The sequence below is a fragment of the Kryptolebias marmoratus genome, linkage group LG16, assembly GCF_001649575.2.
Source record: "Kryptolebias marmoratus isolate JLee-2015 linkage group LG16, ASM164957v2, whole genome shotgun sequence".
In the NCBI taxonomy this organism is placed as follows: domain Eukaryota; kingdom Metazoa; phylum Chordata; class Actinopteri; order Cyprinodontiformes; family Rivulidae; genus Kryptolebias; species Kryptolebias marmoratus.
The window spans coordinates 20,803,222-20,820,170 of NC_051445.1; the positions used below are offsets into that span (position 1 = coordinate 20,803,222).

Consider the following 16,949-nt stretch of genomic DNA (forward strand, 5'->3'; position numbering starts at 1 on the left):
GGGGGTGGGGTGGGGGTGGGGTGGGGCTGAAGTCACCACACCGCTGTTATGCCTCTGAGCCGCCAAGGGAGGAACAGTGACAGAACCAAACGAGTGACATGTGGAAGGGAAACCCCAATCACCACTTGAAGGTGTGAAACAGTGATGGCAGATACAGAATTTACAACAGGAGATGTCCGACACTTAATTTATGTTTAGTCCGAGGCATCAGTGGTTACACAACAACATTTCATTTATGGAAGCTCACAGCGTTGCAGGACACGGTGATTTCTACCGGAGGAAGCATAAAAAGGGGCTCATCTTTGCTGCCGTGCTGCAGAACTACTTTGTGACAAAAGCTATTACACTAATCCAAAAGATGGACTGTGATACAGTGAACCCACGCAAAACATATGTCATCAAAATAAAAGCAAGCGTAGCATAAAATAAGAAAGTCACAGCTGACTCCTGAGCAGGAAGATTGTTTTCACAGTGCACAGATAAAATTAAACTTGTCATAATCAGACTTGCTGGACCACAGATGTTCTCCTTGTGTCTTCATGGCTCCACTCCTGTCACAGTCTTCTTCTTTCTTGCTCTGATCCCAGCGTTCAAACTCAACACCATAATCATCCACCCAGAACCAGAACTGCAGGCTGCAGGTGTAGTGAAGGCCGAGCCACACAAAGGGACTGTTGGCCTTCACAGCCTCCAGCTCAGCAAAGACCTGAGTCTGTTCATCCAGGATGGAGGCCAGATCTCTGTGCTTCTCTCTGCAGTAGTACAGGGCGTCCTCCCATGTCTGGTTGTTCTTGATCAGCTTAAAGGGGGATTCTTGGAGAGAGTCATTAAATGGAAAAGAATAAAAACTTCAGTTTGATCAGAGGAAAGTGTGTCTCTCTTTCAAATTGACTTTAATATTTACCCTCCGCCTTTCAAAATAAGAAAGAAATACTAACTTCTCTGAAAGGGAATGTAGAAAAGACAAACAAAAATACGCTGCTCTCTGTGACTAATGACCCGGTCTGCACTACTCCAGATTGTTTTTTTTTCAAAAATATTTTTTTGCTCCTTCTGTTTATGTACATACACACATAGATTGGAATACAACATAATAGTTCAAACTTTGTGATTTATTACTTATTTAAATCACTGGTTCCCAAATGTTTCAACTTACGACCCAAAAAGTAACAGTGGCAGAGGCTTGACAGCACAAATGTGAGCCATTTATGTAGGTCAACTTTGCTAATAACTTTACAAAACAAGGGCATAATGACAGTATACACAGCCTTAATACCCATGATACTGTTTTTTTGCATTTCTGGTTATTCTTTCCTTTTTTTAGAACATTTATTGTCAAAAATATATACTATTACCACATGTTTTACATTTAATGTGATTTCTCGAGGTTATCTGGGGACCCTCAGTTGAGGTTCAATGACCCAAAGTGGGGTCCCAATCCCCAACTTTGGGAGCTACTGATTTAAAATCTTCCAAAATAAAACTCAGCCCAATTCTCGGACTCAGCGAATGTGCCTGACCTGTAGCGAAGAACGAGAAACATACTTATCTGTGTGGCTGTGACGTTCACTTCACAGAGGCGTAAAGGTTTCGTCATTGGCAGAAGCACAGTGACGTAGCGTCCCAACGCTGGACTCAGCTTGTAGGCGTCGGGGACACCCTCCGTAACACCTGTGATGTTTCCAACCCTGGAAACAAGGAGGGACATGCTGGAGCTGCAAAGAAAGCGACCTCAAAATCCCGCCATTATCTGTCAAAGGCCATTTTGTGAGCAGCAATAAAAAAAAATAACATTGTAATTGTAAAAAACAAAAAAATAGGATTAGGACACTCCGTGTTACTGACTGATACAGAAAAATAAAAGCCAAGGTTTCAGCATGAATAATAGTTGATACTGTGAGAACTTAAATACGGTTTATATGTTTAACATTATCATTTGAGTCGGTAGAAATTATGACCTGAAAGCCCTCAATTTGAACACTGTAAAAAGCAAAAAAGCAATGATACTTTTAAAGATTAAGATAATCATATCCTAAAAAATGATGGGAGTTGCTGTGTAGCCATTTTGGTCAAATCTTGACAATAACGCTGTGCACGATTGCTTGCTATGTTGTGACATTTTGCTCGATCACTAAGTGCTCGGAGTGTGTGTTAGGGGTGACCCTCAGCTACGACCACGTCAAATTTGAGCTGAAAATCCGCAAAACTGACTGAGTTGTAGCCATTTTTGGGGCTTGCTAAGTTTGTTTAGCTGTGGCAGACATTTGGAGTCCAATCGGCTTCAGAGGTTAATCAGTTTTAAATGAACCTACAGTGATTACTTTCAGAAAGTTTTAATAATAATAATTTCTTTTACTAAGAGACAGCCTAACAAACAGACTGACACAAGGGCTGTTTACACGTCTGTTTTTTGAGTCAATTTCCTGCGGTTCAGCTGTTCGCGTACGCAACAACAGCACTCGAATCCTCTGAAACCGGAGCTTTCTCAACCCAGGTCAGAGTGGAGATACAGGAAGGGTGGAATTGTGACATTAAGTAAAACAAAAGTTGACAGGCCTCCCAAAGGGTCTGTATTTAACAGGCTCTGATCTGATTAACAGAAAAATCATACTTATACACATCTCAGTTTAGTTTCACAATACTTATTCTCTCTTAACATATCCCCAAATTCCAATTTCAACCTCTTGGTCCATTCTTGTGTGAAGAAATAAAATGTGTTTGTTTACAGTGTACTGTCACTTTAGTTTAGAGCATTCCTTATACTCTGTTATAGTACAGCTTTGAGCATGAAATAGAAATGCAGCACATTTAATGCTCTAATTTACCTGCTACATTTAACAATTTACTGAACAACTTTTAAGAGCAAAATATGAATCTAATGATAAATCTTTAACTTGCTATTAACTCAAAAAGTCATGAAACATTGTCAGTGTATGTACTTATCTTACATCCCAGATTACAAAAGTTACACTCGTCTTGGAACCACATTTAAACTAAATAAAACGTGCTGATGTCCGCCATCTTGACCCAATACACCCTACAGGTGAATCCAAGACAAGGTTCTTTTGTAACTCCAAAACTTTCTTTCAGACATAAAAGTTGTCACATTAAACACAGAATGGATTCCTATAACCTCAGGAGTGATCTGAGTCTAACATACCTATGGTACTAACCTGTATTTCTGCAGGAAACAGTAAAGAAGACAGGTGAGATGTGGTCTGTTAGCACTCAGGCTCTGATCTGAGCTCCCAGCCACACCCACAGCTCACCTTGGGAGCAGCTCCCTCTGCTGGTGAACTACAGGAATTACCTCTACAATCCCAACTCATATCAGTGCCCCATATATGGAGATGGGACCTTCATTAACAAATACATATTACCCAACGATGTGACTCTACCTTTGAGTGTATCACATAACCATATTAAAGCTGGGTGTTTTTGTCCCTCTCACAGTATTATTCTTTTCAAATTATGTAAGACAGTTTTATGGCCAAGTCCCTCCTCCTTTTCTGTGCACATGTTCACCAAACACAACCCACAGCTAATCTTAACCACCCTCTCTATCTGGCAACCCTGTTTGGCATAGAAACTACAGCAGATTCAGTGAGCACAGCTGAAACCTCACTTTTCTTCTTCTTACTGATTCACCACAATAAACACTGAAAAAACCCCACTAACATTTCCAGAGATCATTCTAGTGTAAACTGGGCCATGAGCAATGACATGATCGCCCACCTTTCATGATGTCATGCGATGGTAATGGAAAATAACCATGTCATAAAAGCAGTAATTTCCTATAATTACAGCCAGGTTTTAACTTTAATTTCACATGCGATCTTGTGTTTTTGTCTTCCTGTGTAATGACAATAAAATTACCAGTACACATGGTTAAAAAAAAACAGTTAACACAAATATTTTTGGTATATTTCCAAATATTTAAACCATCTTTTTATGTAAATTATTAGAGAAACATTCCATTAAAAAATAATTTTACATATTTTATTATTTCTTGGATTTCAGAATTGCACGGAAATCTGTATAAAAACAGAAAAAAAACATATTTTTTTTGTTTTTTTTGCAGTGCAGCTCTATTATAAAAACATTTTTAAAACATTTCACATGCCAGAGTGTTAAGATGTGAAATAAATCAATTTGAGGTCCTTACAGCTTGTTGTTGGTTCCGTTGTTCTGTCGCGAGAACCCAACGTAGATCTGAGCACCTGATATATCACTACTAGAGCTTCTGTTGTTGTTGTTGTTGTTGTTGTTGTTGTCTATGGTGATACAGGAAACGTTATAAACACCCTGCAGGTCAATTCTCCACCAGGAGGGAAGCAGCTCTTCTGTCTGAGAACACGTTGACGGATCTCCATCATGAGCTCGCTCTGAGGTGTGCTCTGTCTGATTGTCATCAATGAAGGTTGAAGACTGACTGGATGGTTTCTCAGTCAGATTCACATCCTGTGTGTTGCAGAACGCTGCACACAACAGGCAGAAAAGCAGAAAGCGCCTCACTACGAAATGTAAACCAGCTGCCGGATGGCAACTCAACGTCAAGTAGAATTAAAATTAAAAACAGCTCTAAACACAGAAATGCCATTCATGAAATTCCCATCATAACTGCATAACTATCATCAAGCTAATTTATTTATTTTACACAAAGTGACTTCATTTTTGGAATATTCACCGAAAGACTTTTTAACCTAATTGATTGTATTTGCTGTAAAAACTATTTAAACCATCACTGGCCAACATGAAGCCTTTGAATAACTGAAATGAGCCACTCACCAATCAAACAGAATAACAGCAGACACCACTGCATCTTTAAAAGAGAGGGAAAAATACATTAATATCAGTTCAGTGGAATTATTCATTTTTCATAAATTCAGAGCAGAAATGTAGCTTTGCAGAGAGGCATCCTCCTATATGAAAAACAAAGAAATCAATCAGAATATATTCATCCCACCTTGGCTCTGTTGTTCAGATGATCCTTCTCTCAGGTCCTCCTGGGTGTTTATTTGTTTCACTTCTTCCTCATAGATGCTCTTATGAAAATAATCTACCTTCACAGCTCTTGGTTACAAATAGGACCCATCATTTTATGAGTCAAAGTATCTCCAAATATTTGCATCGTATTCAGATCCGTCAACATAATATAACAATAATGATGTTTCTGGTCAAGCTGCTCATTGTGTGAATCTTCCAAGAGATGCAAATTCTCCTGGTTGGACTTTGTTTAAGATTGTGAGTATAATAAGCTTTTCATTCATCACTTTGTTCTTCTTTCGTCTGAGTAATGTCAAGGTTTCCAGTGATATTTGACCAGGTGAGGCCCTGTGATGGACTGGCTCCTTCCTCTGGGTCTTCTGAATCTGGAAAATAATGGCATAGATGTGAAATCGTTGACTTCTGGGTGATTGCACTAACATCTCCAATACAGGGTGCGTTTAACAACTCACTTTGTATCACTAACTACAGATGCAGATCAATTCCCTTTTTGAAAGAAAGATGAAAAAAAAAAACACAAAGGTCATGGAAGCAGACAAAAGTAATAAAAAGAAAAACATAAGGAAAGTCAACTAATGAAAATCAGTCATTGATTTTGAATTTACGTTCACCGTAATTAAATAAATAAACTAATGAAACTGGCCTTGTCATAAAGGATGGTACTCTTAACTTGATATTTTGTTGCACAAACGTTTGAGTCAATCAATGCAACCCAGTGATTTCTGTAACTCTCTCTGAGACTTCTCCACCTGTCCACAGGTATGTTTGGCCACTCCTCAGGAACAAACTGCTCCATCTGTCTCAGGTTTGAAGGGTTCCTTCTCCAGGCTGCAGGTTTCAGCTCCTTCCTCAGACATTCAACAGGATTTGGATCAGGGCTCAGAGGTCACTTCAGAACAGTCCAGAGTTTTGTTCTGAGCCATTCTTGGTGCCTTTAGCTGTGTGTTTTGGGTCATTATCTTGTTGGAGGACCCATGAGACCAAGCTGTCTGACGCTGGGCAGCACGTTTGGCTCCAGAATGTCTTGATAGTCTTCAGATTTCATTGGACCCTGAACAGATTCAGGACTCCCTGAATCAGATGCAGCAAAGCAGCCCCAGAACAGAACCGAGCCTCCTCCATGTTTCTCTGTGGGTACAGGGTTCTTTTCTTTGGATGTTTCATCTTTGGGTCAGTAAACACAGAGCTGATGGGACTTGTTGCCACAAAGCTCCAGTTTTGTCTCATCTGTCTAAGGGACATTCTCCCAGAAGCTTTGTGGCTTCTCAATATGTGTCTTGGCAAATTCCAGTCTTGCTTTTTTATGGTTTGATGTCCTCTTCTGTCCTCTTCCATGAAGTCCACTTTGACTCCTACAATGATGGATTGTCAAATCTGACACTGATGAACAAAAAAGGTGAGTGATAGCTGGAGGTTCTGACCGTGTTCTGTGTCTTCACAGTTCTCGTTCGAATTGCCCGGCGAGCGCCCATATTTACACACGCCGAGTCTGAACACGCGCTTCAGCGTTTATTGAAGAGACCAGCGCCCCGCTGGGGATGGATGCCCTCGCGAATGGATGGCCGGCTGGTCTGCTGTATGCCTTTCCCCCATTTCCACTGCTTCTGCCCACTCTCCACCGAGGGAGGTCAGGGACCATGAGAGTCCTCTTGGTGGCCCCCGAGTGGCCCATGAGGGTCTGGTTTCCACTTCTCCTCAGTCTGCTGGATGGGGAGCCATGGCGACTTCCGGTCAGGGCGGACCTGTTGTCTCAGATGCAGGGGAGGATTTGGCACCCATCTCCAGGCCGTCTGCAGCTCACAGTGTTGCCACTGAAGGCACAGTTTCTCCGCGGTGCAAGGAGGCTGCGTCTCCCGCTGCGGAGGCCAGCGGCAGCATGGGACCTCCCACTGGTGTTGAAGGCCCTAAGCTGGCGACCTTTCGAGCCCAGGTGTGCGGCTCCACTAAAACTAGTGTCCCTCAAGACGTCCTTTCTGTTGGCAATAACAACAGCTAAGCGGGTCAGTGAGCTCCACGCTCTTGCCATCACCCCTACTTGCCTGCGCTGGAAGGCAGATGGGTCTGGGGTGACACTGTGGCCGAACATAGCCTTTCTCCCTAAGGTTCTTCCCCCTGGCTATGTGAATACGGCCATCGAACTGGGGGCTTACTGCCCTCCTCCTTTTCAGTCCGAGGAACAGAGGCTGGCGAACATGCTGTGCCCAGTTCGGGCACTGCAGCTGTACATTGTTGCTACGGGTGCTATTCGGCGATCAGACCAGCTGTTTGTCTGTCATGGGGGACAGAACAGGGGGCGGGCCCTTTCGAAGCACAGGCTGTCGCATTGGGTCGTCGATGCCATTGCGCTGGCTTATGAATCTGTGGGGGCTGCGGCCCCCTCGGGCGTTAGGTGCCACTCTAGGAGCGTGTCCGCATCCTTGGCGGCAATGAAGGGGGTACCACTAACAGAGATCTGTGCAGTGGCATCATGGGCGACACCATGCACGTTTGCACGATTCTACCGCCTCAACGTAGCACCCGAATCTGCACTGGCTTCGGCAATCCTGCCTCTGGCTTCATCTACCTCCTGAGAGGGGAGTGAGTACTGCGTTCCTCGTGACATCGCTGGCATAAGTCATCCACTTTGTTTACTGCCACTGGCAGTCAGGAAGGAATGAAACAGAGCAGCACAGGTGGTGGCAATGAATAATCAGCAGGGAAAGGAGGGAGAGTGGGTGGAAAGACCAAGGCAGAACTGAACGGAAGTTACTCTGTAACTATGGTTCTGTGAATTCCTGCCTTGGTCTTTCCACCCACTCTCCCTCCTTTCCCTGCTGATTATTCAATGCCACCACCTGTGCTGCTCTCTATTTGAACACCTGCTCTGCACCTGCTTAGAGGGAGATTGTCTGCCTTGTCACAGCTTTCAAGCCTTCCAAGTCCAAGTATTTACCAGCCTTTTGGCCCTGCCTGTCCTTGACCACTTTTTTTTTTTTTTGCCTTGCTCTTACCTGTCTGTGAGTAGTTTTTGATCTCTTGTTGCCAAACCTTGCCTGACTCTGATTAGGCTGACTGGATTCTGCATCTCTGCTGCCTGTGAGACCTTCCGTGTATGACCCTGGACTTCCTATCGACCACGAATTATTGGATGGTGGATACAAGTGGCTCTGCTTTCAGGGAACTTCCCCAGGACCTCAAGGCCCCACATTCAGCCCTGCAGCAGCAGGATTCTTGGATCCAGAGAGACCCCGAGCCCGGGTAATCTCCCACAGTTTTTTTTTTTTTTTTTTTCTGGCTTTCATCCTGTCAGAACTCACCCCCGTTTTTGTTTTTCAGTACAAAACTGGGCCACTCTAGACATGATCTCTTTATGAACTCTTAATAAAAAATCTTGTCACTTTATCCTTGTGTAGGGTTCAGGCTCTTTTCCTCCAAATGTTATATCTACAACGGATTACCTTTTATGTCCACCTGATTCAAGATGGTTGCCATAGCCAATTGATCTTAGCCTATGCAAAAATGGTTATATTTTAGTCAGTTTTACAGATAATAAAATTTGGTGTGGCAATAGCATGAAGTCATTCCCAACAAACTTTGAGCACTAACAGACTGTGCAAGACACTATAATACTGCTTGAGACTGTTCATTAGAATATTATAATATGCATTACTTTAAGGTATGCTAGGCCTTTATTATTTTTAATTACCATCATTCAGTGATAGAAGACAAGTTAAGAACGGCAATTTAAGAAAGTTACAGAGGGTTGTAAAAATGGTAGTGTTAGAGGGGCTGTGTCTCTATCTAGTTTACACCATAAAAAGTGTAACTTTTACACTTTTATCTCAAACTGTTATGTTTTTCAGCCATCTACAGTCTGTTTTCCTACTGCTATAAATAATACAAAGACCTGGCTGGTGTTAATAGCAGCCTAAGCTTGAACTGTAGTCTGTCAGTCGTTGAGAAGCGGTGCGGAATCACATGGTGTTAAGAATCCAGTACCCGTGTACAGATGGCAGATGTCATGTGCTTCTGTAGTGCTTGGGACACAATACAACAGTCCTCCCTTTGGGTCTCGGACAACCAGAACTTTCACAACATGCGCGGGAGCCCTCGTGTACCCAACGGTTCCAACATCAGACCACTGTGACCCCAGTTCTATGATATGACCATCATGCAGGCTCACAATGTGACTCCTGTCAAACACCCATCAAGTTCTGGAAATTCTGCATCAATGAGGCATCCTCTTTGTCTGCTGATCTTCACACGCTGTTTTGACTGATTGTCAGAGACACTTGCAACTGCCTGAGCATATTTAAGGTCCCTTGTCCACACCAGAGCTCTTCTTTAACAGAAACACAATGGATCATGTGTTTTGTTTTGTTCTTTAAGGTTAGTCTACATCTGAGCAGAAAACAAACTGGGTTTTAGATGCCAAACAAAAATTAACACATTACTTTCACAAAACTGTGATAAGCATCCTTACTAAAATGGTTAAAAGCGTAAATAAAAGGAGGGGTCGTATATTGTAACACAATGGTAAAAATGCCAAAATAGCCATGCTTTAGTGAATTCTGCTTTCAAAGCCAATAAAAACAAAACATATTCCCAGCATGCTTTTGATCTGAAAGTCCTGCCAGGAACTAGCCCTCCGCCCTTTTTTTTTCCTTTTGCGTAACATGGTCATAAAGATAAGGGTAATTTCTTAAGCCTCTATTGGGGAAATTACCATAAAAGAGCACAGGTGTAAGGAACTCAAACGTCAGTGAAAGAAGTTTGCTCTTCGGGGGGAGGGATATAAGGACCTGTTTCTGAGATTATATTTCACATTACAGTACTTCATGGATCCCAAGCAGATGGCAAGCGCTCCTCCTGGATGGACTGAAGAGAAAGCCCACATGGGTCAGTCTTCTCTTCCTCCGCCCTACCAGACCAGTCCGTACCAAGGACCCCTACATCCTAATACAGCATACCCACCGCAGCCACAGGTAAGGACTACACAAAGAAAATTAGACTAAAACATAAAAGGTTTGTGGCTTTAACTGTGAAAAATTACTAGTTTTCCCTTGTACGTAAGCAACAGTGTTAAAAAAAACTTTACATTTTCTACATAATCAGACTCTTTCTTTCTTTTTTTGTTAAGCTCTAAGTTGAGTTATTTGTTCATGTTTTTGTCTGTCTGCACATTTATTCATGCCAAATAAGGGTTTGGAAGGGGGGTGAGGAAGCCAGATAGTGATTTTATTCCGTAAATTGTCATTGGATCTAAGCAGAAACGTTCAATATGTATCAATATATATAAATCAATATATATTTTCATCATATATGTGCTACTTTCCGCCTGGTGTAGTTAGTAAAACAGCTGCAGCACCAGAACTTAGACTTTGGACGAGTCAGAGTAATTTATATTGGGCCTCATATTTAAGTTATTATGATTGCTACACCTTCTGGTTGCAAAACAGAATCTTTTAAGTGTAGCATCTTTTTTACTGTTCGTAGGATAGTTTTCTTTTTTTACAATAAAGGTTCACTGTTGTTTCTTCTGTAGATTCCTGCAATTTTAGAGCTGTTGATGTCCTGAAACCAGTTCCTGCTGCTTCTTTAGGCTCTCAGTAACAAGCTAAACTCAGCAGGATGAGGGAGGCAGTAATTTAACCGTAATCTCATAATACAGCAGCACACCCAGTTTGTTCTCACTCATTAATTTATTCTTTTTTTCCATGACAGCTTTACTGTGTTCAGGGTCACTGAGGGGCGGAGATTACCTGAAGTCTTTAGGAGGATGAGATTTATTTTTACAAAGAGGGATGAAAAAAAAGATATGTGAATGAATAAGAAATAAGATGAGGTGGTGAAAAAGAAAATTTTAACGGCTAAGCAAATATGAGGAAATATTAAACAAATACTGTAAAAGACTAAAGCTGGATTTTCAGCTGATGTCACTGTTATTTGTAATCATTATGAACTAAATAAACATTAACTGGCATTTAAATTATTTACATAGCAATTATTATAGTCTACAACCAAAGACAAAAAGCAGAAATGTTTCTGCTCATGTCTCTCTGTGTGTTTGTCTGTTAGCGAAATATCTGATGAACCACCAGGCGGATTTTTATTAAAATTTTCAGAAAGTTTTCATTAGATGTGTGTCTACAACTGATTAACTTTCAGAGTCAAGCCAATTCAAGATGGCCACCACATCCAAATGACCTTAGGAAACCCAAAGATGGCTACAGCTCAGCCAATTTTACAGATAGTGAGCTAAAACTTGGCCTGGTGGTAACTGAGCATCATCCCCAACACATACTCCAAGCACTACACACTACAATGGACCATTTCTTCCATAACTGACAAAAACAGCAACTGAAGATTGTAACTGGTTAGCACTGTCGTCTCACAGCAAGAGAGTCTCTGGTTTCCTTCCACAGTCCAAAAATATGCATGTGGTGATTTGGGGTTGATCTTAGGTGTGTGTGTTTGCCTGAGTGGTTATTCGTCTCTGCGTCTGGACCGTCAGTCACCTGTTGACCGCTGAGGACAGGAACCAGGTACAGAAAATGGATGAATGGTTCTTCTGCTGAACATCTGATCTATCCGTGCCTCCATCTGTGCTTTGTGCTTGCCTAATTCAGTTCTGGGCCGCTGGGAGTTGGTGTCTAGCAGTCAGCACCCAAAATATGGGGTACACCGTGGACAGATCACCAGTCCATCCCAGGGCTTTATTTTCCACTAACTGTGTTATTTAGTGGCTAAATCAGGTAAATGACTTGTATCTGTATTTTGTGCTTCCTGTCTTCAGGATTTTGGAGCTCTGCCACAGTATGGTATGAGATACGACCAGCAGTACTCACCGCAGCCGGGCATCGTCACTGTACAGCCTGTCGTAGCTGTGACTCGAGCCCCTCTGGAGTACCCAGTCAACGACTACTTGGGCTACTCCATCTTCACCTTGCTCTGCTGCTGCCTGCCGCTTGGAATTGCTGCCCTCATCCACTCCATCTCAGTGAGTTTTGAATTTAAAATAAAGATGAGCTAGATACATTTGTGCTGTCTTTGGAGATTCAACCCATAGGACTTGGAACAAATTGTGTAACGACGTGCCCAGAGATCCATATGAAATCAGACCTTTGCTAAGTTATGTCACAGTACTGTGCAGAAATATGATACCTGTATACAGTACAGATAATATATGTTGTGCATGGCAAGATACAGAATATTAGTGGCAAAAATAGGCTCAAAGTAGTCCTTCAACAATTTCACTCTGGTCTTCAGCATCTTCATTTAAAAAAATCTAATAAAATAAATAAAAGCTAAAAAACATAATATATATTGTCTTGTTACAAGTTTACAAATAAGCCTTTTTATTGATGAATTCATCCCTACATATTTTTTTGCCTTGTTTTTAAGGTTAAATGACAAACAAATGAAAGATAATGTGTCCATAAAAAAAATAATCATATATTGAATTCTTTAGCTGAGAGTTGATGTTTAAATTATCTATCACAGTTGTTAATTCCCAGGATCTACTTTTAATAAGCTAAGAGAGTATTGCTGTATTTATACCAAGCATGGCAGCTATGTTTGTTAACTGTAGGAGTCAATTTTGTCTGACTTTTAGCAAAAGTAGTTCATGAACCACCAGAGAGATTTTAATGAAAGTTTCAGAAAATAATCATTAGACACACATCTACAACTAATTAACCTTTGGAGTCAACCCACTTCAAGGTGGCTGACACAGCTAGTTAACCCTAATAAACACAAAAATGACTATAACTTGGTGTACTTTACAGATGCTGAGCTTACATCTGGTTTTGTAAAAGCTAAGAGTCAGCTCCAACTCAATATTCACAGTGCTAAAGAGATTGCTCACACTGTCTCAGGATTTGACCAAAACAGCTAGAACTGCATCATTTCTAAATATAAGACGATCCTAATGTAAAACCCCGGCACAGAAGACAGCAGGTCATACACATTTCTTTAAGGATTGCTAAGCCTTTACTCAAAATAAGTCCTCAACAAGTTACAAAAATGCAACAAATTAGCTTCATGGTAGCATATTGTGCTCGTGCTTCAGTTCAGTTTGTGGTTCTTCAGTCCCATTAACCGGGTCAGAATGACCCTCTTAATAAGAAACGTTGCTTATCTGTGTTTTATACGGGATATAAACGTAGATATGATGTTTATTACATCTGACATTTAGCCTGTTAGAGTTTCACCATCGACCAACTCAGTAATGATTAATTTGCTGAATGACGGATTACTGACTACATCAAAAATATGACTGAGTGCAGAGTACGCAAGAGTTTAATTTGTTACCAAAGGTCTGAGAAAGGCTGATGAGCTGTCGAGCCCGACGGCACCAGGTAGCAACAATTTCCTGTGTTGTTCCCATAAGCAGATGGGTTAAAGCTCTTAAGGTTTTCAGGTCTTTTCTAATTGCCAGCAGCTTTCAGCAGCATTCTGGCCCTAACCACTTCCTTCAAAGTGGGGAGCTCAGAGCAGATACAATAGCTCTGCCTTTGTTAGGGATTTGTTCAGTGTGTTGGCCTCTTCTGCTTTGACACATCCCGCAAATTGCATCATATTAAACAGTGTTTGTGAAACTGACTCAGGTTCTTCTTGGAGACCGCCTCTGTCTTATGTTGAGGAATGATGAAGTTACAGCCGTTTTAGTCAAACCTCAAAAATTATTTGATGCACAATCTCATGCAGTATTGCGAGATGTCGCACTCATAGTGTGTGTGGTGAATTACTCTCAGCTACAACCACACCAAATTTCAGCTCGGTATCTGTCAAATTGACTCAGTTATAGACATTTCTGTGTTGGCTAAGATCCATTAGCTGAGAGGGCCATCTTGAATTAATTTGACTCCAAAAGCTAACCAGCTGTAAATGTACATCCAATGATTTCTTTCTGAGAGTTTCAATGAACTCTGTTCGATTGGTTCATGAGATATTTTGCTAACAGACACACAGCCACGGGCAAAGTCGTTATTGCTTGCCCTTAACCCTTCAGCGGCAGGCAATTCTAATCTCTAAGCATGAATATGACCCATCACTCTTTTGTTTTTATTTTCATCTTTCAGGTCCGTGATGCCAACGCCAGGGGGGACCGGACGGCAGCTGAGCAGAACAGCAGGACGGCCAGGATATTGAACCATGTGGCTCTGGCATTCGGGCTTTTGGCCTTCATCTCAAGCATTATCATTGTGGTTGTTACTATTACTGGCATGTACTAATTGTTTACTAACAATTACAATTTTCTGTCTCACATGTTCACTTTTCACGCTTGTTTCTACATCAAGGAACCAGACAACATTAGGAACATTTCTGGTTGTCAGGTTAAATTTAAAAACCATATCAAGTTCTTGTGCTAATTAGTGCAAAGAGCAAGGAATAACAGTCTGTTTATAAATGTGTTTCTAACTCGAGCGCATACTCTGAATAAGGATGTAAATGTGTCTTCTTTTGCCATTTACAGTATATCAGAATCACACTAAATCTGTTTTATTTCCCAGTCAAACTGGAGCAAACAGTTTGTCACAAAGTTTCTAACAATCTAACTTAAAAGCCTGCTTATTTATTTTATTTGTCAAATTTTTACTCTTTTGAATTTCACTTCTGTCAAAATAGAATCTTTCATTTGTGGGCCTTAAACAATGACATTATCTTCTGACATATTAAACATTTCAAAACCTTTCTACTTCTTCTGTGTTTTCAGTGTCTGGGTGCTAACCTGTTCACGCGGAACACGGTAACCAGATTAGAAGAGTTTTATAAAGCATGATCAGACATGTGCTTCTCCAGATTACACCTTATCTATCAAAGTTAAGATGTTTTTCACTGTAAATGGTCACTTGACTGACTAATTTGCGTCACCTCAACTTATAAAACACACAAAAAGTGTGTTAGTGAGGTGGAGTGCTTTGATGAGATCCTGTTGGTTTCTAGGCAATGGGCAGGGATAATAAAAAGGGTGGAGACTTTACCTGGCTTTACCTCTTTCTTCCTGCACTAACCCACCTGAGAGTTCACAAGGCAACTGTTTAATTAGTTTTACAATGAACTAAAAACCTGAGCAAAATAAAAACTGCCACATCCAAGATTTCAGTCACCTGTCTCTGATTGGGAGAAAAGAGAAGGGGGTTGGGAGGAGGCGCATTCCAGTCTAGGAACTAACCAGTTTTTCCCACTTTTAGTTTTTGTGTTTGTTTGTTTGTTTTTTTCTTTTCTATTCAACAGCTTATTTTGATAATGTAGCTTAGGCTAAGTTTGGATTATAGTATTTTGTGAACATATATGAGCTGATGCTCTTGACCAGGTTTGAGTTAATGATATTCATTGTTTTAATCCACACAAAATAAACATAGGGAATAAACCCAAAACGGTAAAACAAAAAAACCTTACCAAAAAAATGCAGATTGTGAAAAAATGTCTGCTTTGAAAAAGGTTCATTAAAGTTCTGCGTCCAGGTTTAGAAGAACCTTTAATCATATAAATACAAAATGCAATATTTTCATGTGTTAAACTGTTTCGCCGGCATATCACCCTCAGCTCACATCTGGTCTTTTTATCCCAGAGGATGGAGAACTCAAAGAAAAAAAATCACCCTTTAAGGATGACGCTACAAAAGAACTAGAGTTAAACTATTTATTCTAATAAGGCAAAGAACTAATACAAGACCAGCGCTGGGACTTCTGTCTACAACATCTTATGGAAGACAGAAGCCCGGAACAAAGAAATCATCGACTCATATAGGTCCCAGGCTCCGCCCAACACAGAGGGCCGGAGCGCCACCTAATTGTGATATCAGTAATCGTGCTATGTGTCGCCAAAAACACTGTCTTCAACTGGTTAAAGCAAATGATTCTGTGGGTGTAAAGCTTTCATGACGTGTAAGCATGCAGCAGCCATCAGTAAACTGCTCCTAACATGGCAGGCCTTGACTCAGCCAATAAAGGTGGCTGAGCACAGATTTTCCTCAGTTTCTCTTTAGTACTTACCTTTACTTTTGGACATATCTAACCACTGTGTCACAGTTATTAGTAAAGAAGTGTTACACGCTGGTTAGCAACATCATTTTAGTTTCTAACCTACAACTTGTACTCCTTGAGCTCTTTTAATTTGTGGTCACAGCACTGAGTGCTCCAATGACCACTGGTACCACTGAGGTCTTGACTTTCCACAACTTCTCTATTTCCTCTTTCAGCCCTTGGTATTTCTCCAGCTTCTCCTTATTCCTGATCTTACAGTCAGTCTGGATTGCTACATCTATCACCACTGCTTTATTTTGTATCTTATCTATCACCAGGATGTCTGGCTGGTTAGCCATCACCTGTTTGTCAGTCTGGATCTGGAAGTCCCACAGTATCTTAGCCTTGCCACTCTCCACCACCTTAGATGGAGTCTCCCACTTTATTAGTGGGACTTCCAGTCCATACTCTGCACAGATGTTCCTGTACACTATTCTAGACACTTGGTTAAGGCATTCCATGCATGCTTTGCCAGCCTGCATCTTACATCCTGCTATTGTGAACTGGACTGTCTCAGGGGCATCTTTACTCACTCTGGATCTTAAGTCCTGCCTGGTATGATAGACTCTGGCCTCGATTGTTCTTGTGCTGCCATGATGAGTGCCTCTGTGCTGTCCTTCAGTCCATTCCTTTCTAGCCACTGGTAGGATTTGTTGATATCAGCCACTTCCTCAATCTGACAGTGGTACATGCTGTTCGATGATGATGTACTTGTTTCTTCTCTTCCAAATTAGGTTGCTGCTGCCTAAAACATCCACTTAGTAGTTCACCATTGAGTACCACTCGGAGTGTGTGCTTAAGATGACTCTCAGCTACTACCACAATTAAAATTTTGGCTCAATAACTATAAAAATAACTGAAGCACATCCCCTGTCACCTGCCTTGCACCTTCCAGTGGGGGGCCATAAAAAGACGTTCGACACATTCTCAGAC

The 16,949-nt window shown here is 41.3% G+C and overlaps 2 protein-coding genes across 2 annotated transcripts; one reads left to right on the top strand and one right to left on the bottom strand.

Annotated features, from left to right (window-relative positions):
• Window positions 1-10: 10 nt before the first annotated feature.
• Window positions 11-3,304, bottom strand: LOC108232236 (C-type lectin lectoxin-Phi1). The gene is made up of 3 exons (XM_025004589.2): window positions 3,174-3,304; window positions 1,546-1,688; window positions 11-813 (listed from the first exon to the last, which is right to left on the bottom strand). Exons 2-3 carry the CDS (start codon window positions 1,595-1,597, stop codon window positions 467-469), a joined length of 399 nt encoding a protein of 132 aa, XP_024860357.1. The 5' UTR covers window positions 1,598-1,688; window positions 3,174-3,304; the 3' UTR covers window positions 11-466.
• A 4,674-nt stretch (window positions 3,305-7,978) lies between these two features.
• Window positions 7,979-14,686, top strand: LOC108232261 (proline-rich transmembrane protein 1-like). The gene is made up of 4 exons (XM_017409902.3): window positions 7,979-8,244; window positions 9,819-9,971; window positions 11,783-11,986; window positions 14,070-14,686. Exons 2-4 carry the CDS (start codon window positions 9,825-9,827, stop codon window positions 14,220-14,222), a joined length of 504 nt encoding a protein of 167 aa, XP_017265391.1. The 5' UTR covers window positions 7,979-8,244; window positions 9,819-9,824; the 3' UTR covers window positions 14,223-14,686.
• Window positions 14,687-16,949: the final 2,263 nt, after the last annotated feature.

Coding starts and splice junctions, on each gene's coding strand:
- LOC108232236 (XM_025004589.2), bottom strand. CDS start 1,597: ATGACGAAACCTTTACGCCTCTGTGAAGTGAACGTCACAGCCACACAG. Junction 814..1,545: donor CGTCACAGCCACACAGATAA/GTATGTTTCTCG, acceptor ACTCTCTCCAAG/AATCCCCCTTTAAGCTGATC.
- LOC108232261 (XM_017409902.3), top strand. CDS start 9,825: ATGGATCCCAAGCAGATGGCAAGCGCTCCTCCTGGATGGACTGAAGAG. Junction 9,972..11,782: donor CATACCCACCGCAGCCACAG/GTAAGGACTACA, acceptor TCCTGTCTTCAG/GATTTTGGAGCTCTGCCACA. Junction 11,987..14,069: donor CCCTCATCCACTCCATCTCA/GTGAGTTTTGAA, acceptor TTCATCTTTCAG/GTCCGTGATGCCAACGCCAG.